Source organism: Brachyistius frenatus, unplaced genomic scaffold, assembly GCF_029030835.1.
Source record: "Brachyistius frenatus isolate BFR_SWC_R1_liver_20210118 unplaced genomic scaffold, ASM2903083v1 Contig_16, whole genome shotgun sequence".
Classification (NCBI taxonomy): Eukaryota; Metazoa; Chordata; class Actinopteri; family Embiotocidae; genus Brachyistius; species Brachyistius frenatus.
Genome location: NW_027210615.1, coordinates 1,984 through 12,867, shown reverse-complemented (window position 1 = coordinate 12,867; position 10,884 = coordinate 1,984). Strand labels below are relative to the sequence as shown.

The following is a 10,884-nucleotide window of genomic DNA, read 5'->3' as shown; positions in this document are numbered from 1 at the left end:
AAGTGTCATTTCCAGTGTCCACCAGGGGGCGCTATGACTCTGAGCGAATATTACCACACAGGAGTCTTTGGGGCTCGACCATTATCATACCTGTGATGTTTGGAGAAGGTAGGTCCATGTACACGAGCTAAAGAAACTTAGAGTTTCATGGCGAGGCCCTCAACATGGCCGCACATATCGACGAAAACGAATTCTTTTAAGATTTAATCCCAAACATGTTAACTGTTCATAGAAATATATTCAAGTCGGTGTGACCAAACCCCGAGGACAAGTTCGTTAAAGAACAACGTCTAACAATCGCTCAAAATGGCGACTACATTCAAAATGGTGGACTTCCTGTCGAGTTGACGTAATGGTGCAATATAACTTTTTTGTGCGTCGAGGTGTGATACACATGTCCACCGGATTTCATGAATTTAGGTAAATGTGGCCGCCGGGGCATCTCTAGGTGGCGCTCTCGAGCCATTTGGCCACGCCCACTCGCGACTCCACCAGAGGACGACATTTTCCCCGGGAGACATGTGTGTATGCACTTTGATGAGGTTTTGAATATGATAAAGCCTCCAAAAAGGCAAATCACTTGGAGGAGAATAATAATAAGGAACCAGAAAAATAAAAATAATTCCTTGAATAACATTAGAGCTTTCACACCATCGGTGCTCGGGCCCTAACGAGTGTTGTAAGTGTGTCTCCCCTGCCTGTCTTATAATAGAATTAGTGATGTGAGGACCAGACACATGGGGGTGTCCTCATCAGGTTTCACATGCTACAAATATCTCTCAAGGGCTGTTACACTGCAGGGACATTAACCAATAAAGCTGCAGCTAAAGTCGCTCTCCACACAGAAGTCCAGGGACACGAAGTTCACTGCAGATATGAGTGAAGGTAAGGAAAACTATTTGTTTCAAATTGTAGTACAGGTGTTAACTTGTTTATGAAGTGTAATCTTTATAAGTGAACATACAGTTTCTCTTGGTGTTTCTTCAAAGTCTACTTTGAGTGTCAGATTGAGAGCCATGAGTGAAATGTGATGAGCACCATTCTGGTGGATGACATGAGATATCTCAGATCTGGGACATTGATCTGCAGCTCAAAGTTTCCTCACAGATGATAAATCACAAGAAATCATCAGCAGGACATTCTCCGCTGCAGATTCAGTGTTACTCAACTTTTAATAGAGTCATCGGGTTATGAAGTTAGTCCACATTGGTGCAAATGTTTTTTCTACTGATGTGACAAGTTGTTTTTTTGTCTTTGTATCTATGCACAGTGTTGGGCATTGAGCGCTGTGATCTGGACATTGACAGCAACCACAGCAGCCATCACACACAGCTGTATGGAGCGAATCGTCTGGTTGTCAGAAGGGGACAGCCCTTCAATATCATTATACACCTGACACCAGGCAGCAACACAGACTTCAAACCGGGCCAATCCAGCTTCACTCTCATCGTTGAAACTGGTACACATCAGTGTTTTTTTATTTTGTATATGTGTGAGACAAATAATTATTGAGACACTGTGTTTATGCATTAGCAGTTGTTGTTTTCTCAAGAATATGGAGTTTCTCTGTAATTCAGGCGGGCGTGGAGTCTGTCTTTAGCCCCTTTCACGTCTAATCATTCAAAGGCTCCAGTCCGTCCCAATTAGTGGGCTTTATAACCGTGCCAGCCTTCATTCATCCTACCTGCTCCGTGAACTCCACATCGCTCTGCAACCAGCCGCCACGGATCCGATGCCAATCTCCCCCGCCTCCCTGACCTCCTCCCATATTAATACATTCTTCTCTGTCCATATTGCGTTTATCCATTCAAACGTTGTGAATCTCAGGCTCTGCCGGGTTGGGTTGTGGTCTCAGGAATAGTCTGTGACATATTTGCTCAGACTATTTTAGAGCATCACTTGTAGATTAAAAAAAAAAAAAAAAAGAAAAAAAAAAAAGGCCTATTTCTTTCTTTAATACAAGGTCAAACCTGGCTGAAATATTTGAGTCTCTCATCTGGATTTAGAATCACAGTTTATGTCCATTTCTGTGTCTCCAGGTCCAATACCCAGAGAAGATTCAGACACCAAGGTTTCATTCTGTCTACATGACTCTACTTCAGAGACTGAGTGGAGTGCATCTGCTGCTAATGATCCATCTGAAAACACACTAACTGTGTCCCTCAATTCCTCTCCTGACGCCCCCATCGGGCTCTATTCCCTGACTGTGGACCAGAAGGGCCAGAAAACCAGTTTAGGACAGTTCATCCTGCTTTTCAATGCTTGGTGCCCCAGTGAGTACAGACTATTGTCTTGAAAGTGACCTCAATGAGTTATACATGTTTTAGGTTAAACTGCTCTGTCAGTCAAACCTGAAAATTCTATTTCCTTTCTTGTCTTTACGTAATTTACCACTAAACCAAACTTATAAACACCTATCTACCACAGCCCTCTCTTCCAAATGATGCAAACGTGAGACATTTACTGTATGTGCTATTGCTGTAGGATGGTCTGAATGTTTTTTCTGACTAACAGGAGATGCTGTTTACATGAACGATGAGACGAGTAGGCAGGAGTATGTTTTGGCACAGCATGGGCTCCTCTACAAAGGAACATATACGAGAATCACTCAGTTACCCTGGAACTTTGGACAGGTAGGCAGTAGGTCATACGCTGTCAGTGTCAAACATTACAATGAGTTTAGTAAGTTTAAGTAAAACATAAAAATGTCTACAAATCCTTCAATAAGAAAGACTGTTTCTTTATAAACAGTTATCAAACATAAGATTTTATTAATAACATTGGTATAATAAAGTAGTTTTCTCTTCTGTTTGTGTGCAGTTTGAAGAAGGAATTTTGGATATCTGTCTGAAGATTCTGGATAAAAACCCAAAATATATTTCTGATGCCGATAAGGACTGCTCTGCCCGGGGAAATCCTGTCTATGTGACCAGAGTGCTGAGTGCCATGGTTGGTCTGCTTTTGTTCACTATAGGAAGGAGGGAGAGCCCGAGGATGCTTTTAGTTTAAGATTACCGTGGTGCATCAGAAAACTCTGTCTGCTCTTTAGTATTCACTGTGTTTTATCGTTGTGCGGGCCAACCTTTGTCCTTCTTTTCAAACTCTCGCTTCTCCCCCAGAAACCTTTGTGATACAAAGCAGCATAAAAGAAAGCCAGCCTGCATGCTCACTCCAAACAAGCGGCAGAGAGCATTGTAAAAACTAACAAATAAATGATGGTCTGTTGGCATGTTATTTCTGCTGCTGCATGGCAAAATAGTGAAGAGAAATCCAGAGCTATTTTTACTGGGTGTCTTCAGTTGCTGTCATTGTACAAGAAATCAGGGATATTTCCAGACAATTTGATAACCATGAAAAGATCATGCACTATATTTAGGTTATATGGTATAGAGTGTTGAGAGTGCGCTTTCAAAGCCAGCATTACAAACGTGTCATAATGGTCTATATTTACCTTTTCAACCCTATATGCTTTAATCAGTTAGCGCTGATCTGTATCTTTTAACTTGACAAAACTTTCGTTGTTCACATTTTTTTTTTAAATCCAACACTGTCCTCCTTTTTAATGTCCTGCCCCTTTGAAAAAACAATCAGGGTAAAAAGATAAAATAAAAATCTCAGTATTTAAGGGAGTGTTACCTTGAACATCTTGTGAAGAAAAGCAAATAAACAAGCACATTTTGTACATACTAATTTAAAATGAATAAATTAAATAGTAAATGTCCCTCATTGATGGAATGTGAAATTATTCTGAAAATATTTAGTTCAATTTAATTTTAATTAAAACTTTGATGCCTGCTCATTTCTCTGCAATGTTCACTTATGCTCCTCTTCTTCTCAGTGCTTTCTCTCTGCTCTCTGCCTCCGGCCACAGATCAACAGTGATGATGACTGGGGCGTGGTGGTAGGAGAGTGGAAAGATTATACTGGTGGGGTTCATCCATCACTGTGGCTCGGCAGCGGGGAAATTCTCCGTCAGTGGGCACAAAGTGGTCCCGTCCGCTATGGCCAGTGTTGGGTCTTTGCTGCTGTTGGATGCACAGGTTGGAGCACAGTGGGCAGTTTATATGGTCATTTCATTTGTTTTTTTAATCATTCATTTATGTATCAATTCACCCACTTATTCAATTTTCCTACGTGTTTTAAGCTTTTGAGATTTGGTTATTTTGTTTTAGAAATATAATATTCACATGTTTTAATGTGATCTTAACAATTTTAACAGAAAAACAACAACAAGAGAATTTGTTTGTTAAATTCTATTTAACAAAAATAAAATTAGCCAACAGGCTATCACCTATCTTGAGGCATTATAGAAACAATTTCTTTAACTACAGCACCATACAACACTGTATAATTGACCTTCACCATTATAACTTACTGCTTCATGCCAGTTACATCCTCAAGCTGCCCTCTACTGCCAACAATCACAGCTTTTTAATCAAAACCCTAAATTTAGAATCTAATCTCATGGCTTTGTTCCTGTCTGCCCTTCATTGTTTATCTCTGATGACCGACACGGTCTCAAACGTTTGCTTTATAAAGCTGGTGTGATGTAGTGTGACTGTGCGTCCTCCTTCAGTGTCCCGTGCTCTGGGCATCCCGTGTCGAGCGGTGACTAACTTTGAATCTGGTCACGACGGCCACGGCGACCTGGTGATAGAAAGACTGTATGATGAAAATGGTGAAACAATTACTCATAAAGACTCAATATGGTGAGTTGTTAGTCTCTTTCATTAAATCCTTTTTTAAATTATCACGTCATCTTTCATTAATCCCATGTCAGAGAATACAACATTGATTATTTTACAGTTTTAAGCAAAAGGGTCATGTTATAGTTTCTATATTAAAATTTTTTTTCCAGGAACTTCCATGTTTGGGTGGATAGCTGGATGACTCGTCCAGACTTGGGGCAGCGGTTTGATGGGTGGCAAACCAGTGACCCAACCCCACAGGAGAGAAGTGAAGGTGAAGACAAAGACATGATTAGAATAAAAAAGCACACATCAAAACTGCCTTAAAGAGCTGTTATAAGGGTTTGCGTGTGAGGGCACCAAATTTGACCATGGTGGTTAGTTTCGACTTGTGACAGTCACAGCTTTGAGGTCTGGTTCAGGCTGACTTCAAACTTGTGTCAGCATATTGTGCTCGACATGTTCACATGGAGATTGTTCTCTTCTTTAAAGCTTTTCAGTTTTATTTGAACAAATTACACCTAACACAAATAATCTGACCCCTTTGGAGGGCCCACATACAAAATGCTGTTACATTTTTTTGTTGCTAAATGTTGCTGATAGTTAGTGCTTTAGGTTTATAATCACGCTGCTATTAGCCAGGTTGTTACTTTTTTTAACATTGATTGATATTTCAATGTGGTTTTTGTTATTTTGTTTTCTTGCTGTGTTTTGTTTTGTGCCTATAAAGTCTTTTGGGAACATGTCACATGGTGACTTTTCTCTTTCTGGATTTTTTTTTTTTTTTTTTTTTTTGGCTGCTCTCCATTTTGTATTAATATCCACTCAGCAAAAACAACCTTCTAAAAAGGGCTATTTTGTGGATGTATGATGCTGTCAGGTGTTTTCTGCTGTGGACCAGCTTCCCTGAAGGCGATCAAGGAAGGCGAGCTGACCAGGAAATATGATGCCCCATTTGTTTTTGCTGAGGTGAGTCTTTGCTGAAATCTGTTATTGAAATGTATTGTCGAAAAGCACAACTGTGAACACAGTCCTCATTAGAGGTATGTAAAGGTCATGCCACAGCATCTCAATAGGATTCAGGTCAGGACTTTGACTAGGCCACTCCAAAGTCTTCATTTTTTTTTTCTTCAGCCATTCAGAGGTGGACTTGCTGGTGTGTTTTGGATCATCGTCCCACTGCAGAACCCAAGTTGGCTTCAGCTTGAGGTCACGAACAGATGGCCGGACATTCTCCTTCAGGATATTTTGGTAGACATTAGAATTCATGGTTCCATTTATCACAGCAAGTCTTCCAGGTCCTGAAGCAGTAAAACAGCCCCAGACCATCACACTACCACCATATTTTACTGTTGGTATGATGTTCTTTTTCTGAAATGCGGTGTTACTTTTACGCCAGATGTAACGGGACACACACCTTCCAAAAAGTTCAACTTTTGTCTCATCAGTCCACAGAGTATTTTCAGAAAAGTCTTGGGGATCATCAAGATGTTTTCTGGCAAAAATGAGACAAGCCTTAATGTTCTTTTTGCTCAGCGGTGGTTTTGGTCTTGGAACTCTGCCATGCAACCATTTCTGCCCAGTCTCTTTCTTGTGATGGAGTCGTGAACACTGACCTTAACTGAGGCAAGTGAGGCCTTCAGTTCTTTGGATGTTGTCGTGGGGTCTTTTGTGACCTCTCGGATGAGTCGTCGCTGCGCTCTAGGGGAATTTTGGTCGGCCGGCCACTCCTGGGAAGGTTCACCAGTGTTCCATGTTTTCTCCATTTGTGGATAATGGCTCTCACTGTGGTTCACTGGAGTCCCAAAGCTTTAGAAATGGCTTTATAACCTTTTCCAGACTGATAGTTCTCAATTACTTTCTTTCTCATTTGTTCCTGAATTTCTTTGGATCTCGGCATGATGTCTAGCTTTTGAGGATCTTTTGGTCTACTTCACTTTGTCAGGCAGGTCCTATTTAAGTGATTTCTTGATTGAGAACAGGTGTGGCAGTAATCAGGCCTGGGTGTGGCTGGAGAAATTGAACTCAGGTGTGATAAACCACAGTTAAGTTATGTTTTAACAGGAGGGGGCAAACACTTTTTCACACAGGGCCATGTGGGTTTGGATTTTTTTTCTCCCTTAATAATAAAAACCTTCATTTAAAAACTGCATTTTGTGTTTACTTGTGTTATCTTTGACTAATATTTAAATTTGTTTGATGATCTGAAACATTTAAATGTGACAGACTTACAAAAAAATAAATCAGGAAGGGGGCAAACACTTTTTCACACCACTGTATATAAAAATATACTTTTCTGCTGTTGTTGTATTAACCGCTTGTTCAGAATTAAGCGCCTGTTTTCAAACTGTACAGTGCCTAGTGGCTGTCTTTGTATTCAGTATTATTTAATGAAATTTTGTGTCTGGGGTCAGGTTAATGCAGATGTCGTGGACAAGGTGCGCCAGTCAAACGGAAAGTTTGTCAGGTTCAATGGATCGATCACGTCTGTTGGATGTTTTATCAGCACCAAGGCTGTGGGCTCATATCTGAGAGACGACATCACACACCAGTACAAGTATGCAGAAGGTACTGCAGAGTCACAGGTGCACAGACATACTTGACTCTAAACCACAGACTTATTCAAACATATCTAAAAATATACAAGTTGGATCTTCATTTTGATTATAACGCTGTTTATTTAAAATAATTGTGATTTTGAGTTGGTGAATTGATATTTTTCTGGCCTTTCACCTACAGCACATGGGATGTGCATATAACTATGCTACTTCTGTGGTAAACACCCATGTTACATCTCACATTGAACGAATACAGACACATGACCAAGTTCCTCAGTTTAAAGATTTAGGGCTCTGTTTTCCTGAAACTATATGCAGATGGGAAAAAAAACCCTGTTTACTCTGTCAAATCTTGTTTAAAATATTTATTGTTTTTAATCCTGATTGTTTCCAGGCTCTGAGGATGAGAGGCGTGTCTATGAGAAGGCCCAGCACCACAGCAAGCTAGAGAAGAGGGGAAAAGAGCCAGGACTCCGTCTCAAGGTTTTTACTGTTAATACATATTCAGTTGTACCAGGGGGAGAGCAAATACTGTAAATATATATGTATCTAATATATCTATAAACAAAAATTCAAGCCACGCTTGAGTAAAAGTACAGATATCTTACCAGAAAATAACTTTGGTAAAAGATAATGTCACCTATTAGAAAATGACTTGAGTTAAAGTCTTAAAGTATCCGATGTTTATTTAACTTAAGTATTAAAAGGAAATTTGTGTTATTAAATGTACTTAAGTTTTAAAAGTAAAAGTAAATGCTGTAATTTCAAAAAAAAAAGCAAGTATTAAAGCGACACTGTATCCGGGGCCACTGTGGCTACAAATGAAAATCAAGATTAATCTTGTTCAGATATTATGATGTTGTTGCGACTTGCTTGCATCAGACATGCCTTGGCTTGAGTGGAAATACAATGTAGAAACTTAAGCAGGTCTTTGAGAGCACTTGATGATGGAGCTCTCAAGCTCCAACCACTGATTCACCAGAGCTGCTTGTGGGCAGTCTGTATTATCGAGCTATCAAATTCCCTCCAATTTTATTTTGTAGTAATAAAGTATCTCAAATGTATTGGAGTAAAAATATATATTTTGTTTAGTAAAAGTGAAAGTTGACAGAAATATAAAAATTCCAGTCAAGTTCAGATACTCCAAAAAAACATACTTAGGTACTGTAACCAAGTATTATTACTTTGTGACATTACACCACTGCAAAAATCACAGAAAAGGACTCAAATCGATATTTGAGCTTCAGAGAGATTACATCACCTGTGTCTAAACTACAGAACGAAAGAAGAAGGAAATGAAACAAAACAGTAATGGTGTCAAAGTCATGCAGCAGACTGTGGCCAAGTCAGAGTAAGTTAAACGGTCACAAGTTGAACCTAACCAAGATGGATATGACAGGCGTGCAGTTCACAAGTGGTTTTCAAACTGGCGTGAATTCAAATATGAACCACATTCATGTTTGTATTGATTTGTTTATGCCAGAGATAAAACTATACAAAGTGAATTAGCTTTGAAATTCTTTGGACCTTACATATATTAATATAGTGCTGATATACTGATCCAAACAGAATCATGTTGTTTCAGATTGTGTTTAGACGAGATGAATGAAATGTAAAATCCATTTGAATGAATTTTATTATTAGATGGACCATGAATGCCCTAAACAAAAATCACCTTATGATTCTCATTTAAGATCAAGCTCTCCGACAACATGATCGTGGGCTCAAACTTTGAGGTGTTCGCTATCCTCACCAACGACGGCATGGATGTAAAGGACTGCAAGTTCATCTTCACAGCCACAGCGGTTGGCTACAACGGCACACAGGGAGACAACTGCGGACGTGCTTCAATTGAAGTGGAGGTGCCGCCTGGAGAAGGTTAGCTCTGATGTCAGTGTGAGCTGTGAATTTCATGAACTCACAAAAAAACATGAACCAATTGTTAGGAAATGCCCCAAAATTTGAGGTACCTCTTTGAAACAAGGTTTCAGTCAAAACAATTTCTCAATTGGACATTGTCTTAATGATATCTTAAAGCATAAAATGTGTGTTTTCAGAAAGGCGCCTGTCACTCAAACTGGAGTATGACAGTTATGGAGCAGCGATCACCTCCGACAGGATGATCCGTCTCTTAACCGTCGCCATCGACAAGCAGGTGACTGCTTTACACAAGGCTGAGAAGACCATCGTGCTTGATCAGCCAGAACTAAATATCAAGGTAAGGATGGAGGGACAGTGAAAGAAACCAGAAAACATGTCACATTTCAGGAGAATATATCTAAGTGAATAAATGATGTTTTGACATTCCTGGACGAAACTGAACTTGAGTAGCAAGAAATCAGTGCACATAAATTTAAGCATGAAGTACATTAATAAACTGTTTTTCACAAGGCAGCCATGTCCAGGGGCATTATGTTTTTGCAACGTCTTATTCCATGCGAACGTACGTCAACTTAGGTCAACTTTTCTGTGACATGACAATGTTCTGGAGAAAATCTTTTCTGTCCATTATTTAACATCGTAACTCGTGAACAGAAGAGCAGATTTTGACTACATTTCATCTTTGGTCAGATACTGAATTGTTGACATTAATCTTGGGTGTTCACCCTCAAAAAATTGGGGGGTTTAAAATTTATGGTCGAAAAATTCATTCAAATTTTTTTACATTTCTTCATCTCTTAAGCAATCTAAAAAAGGTTTTTTGGATTTCAGTTTTCAGCCTATATTAATATAAGTAAGGTCCAAAGAAAAAAGTTAATTCACTTTGTATAGTTTTATCTCTGGCATAAATATCAATACAAACATGAATGTGGTTCATATTTGAATTCCGCCACCACCACTTGTGAGCACACGCCTGTCATATCCATCTTGGTTAGGTTCAACTTGTGACGTTTAACTACTCTGACTTGGCCACAGTCTGCTGTGTTTCATTTCCTTCTTCTTTCATTTCTAGTTTAGACAGGTGATGTCTGAAGCTCAAATATCGATTTGAAATCACTTTTCTGTGATTTTTGCAGTGGTGTAATGTCTGAAAATAATAATACTTGGTTGCAGTACCTAAGTATGTTTTTGGAGTATCTGAACTTGACTGGGATGTATATTTCTGTCAACTTTCACTTTACTGAACAAAATATATATTTTACTCCAATACATTTGAAGTGCTTATTACTACAAAATAGAATTGGAGGGAATTTGATAACAAACTAATACAGACAGCTCTGGTGAATCAGTGGTTGGAAACTTGAACTCAATCATCAAGTACTTCTCAAAAAGTTTCTACATTGTTTCCACTCAAGCCAGGCATGTCTGATGCAAGCAAGTACCAATGTATCATAATATCTGAACAAGATTAATCTTGATTTTTCACTAGCCAACAGTGGCAGTATTTGGTCAAACAATACTTGTTTTTTGTTTTTTAATTACAGCATTTACTTTTACTTTTAAAACTTAAGTACATTTAATAACACAAATTTCCTTTTAATACTTAAGTTAAATAAACATCGGATACTTTAAGACTTTAACTCAAGTCATTTTCTAATAGGTGACATTATCTTTTACCAAAGTTTTTCTGGTAAGATATCTGTACTTTACTCAAACGTGGCTGGATTTTTGTTTATAGATATATTAGATACATATAT

General features: G+C 38.9%; 1 protein-coding gene across 1 annotated transcript; it reads left to right on the top strand.

Moving 5' to 3' along the window:
* Positions 1-799: 799 nt before the first annotated feature.
* Positions 800-9,698, top strand: LOC138618218 (protein-glutamine gamma-glutamyltransferase 2-like). The gene is made up of 13 exons (XM_069693801.1): positions 800-885; positions 1,271-1,459; positions 2,040-2,273; positions 2,515-2,633; positions 2,821-2,949; positions 3,872-4,040; positions 4,577-4,709; positions 4,859-4,962; positions 5,569-5,657; positions 7,103-7,256; positions 7,641-7,729; positions 8,941-9,124; positions 9,304-9,698. Exons 1-13 carry the CDS (start codon positions 876-878, stop codon positions 9,483-9,485), a joined length of 1,785 nt encoding a protein of 594 aa, XP_069549902.1. The 5' UTR covers positions 800-875; the 3' UTR covers positions 9,486-9,698.
* Positions 9,699-10,884: the final 1,186 nt, after the last annotated feature.

What these genes read in the sequence shown, in the direction of transcription:
- LOC138618218 (XM_069693801.1), top strand. An exon ending in TACCCTGGAACTTTGGACAG is followed by an intron (nt 2,634 to 2,820) that starts GTAGGCAGTAGG and finishes GTTTGTGTGCAG; the next exon opens with TTTGAAGAAGGAATTTTGGA. An exon ending in TGCTGCTGTTGGATGCACAG is followed by an intron (nt 4,041 to 4,576) that starts GTTGGAGCACAG and finishes GTCCTCCTTCAG; the next exon opens with TGTCCCGTGCTCTGGGCATC.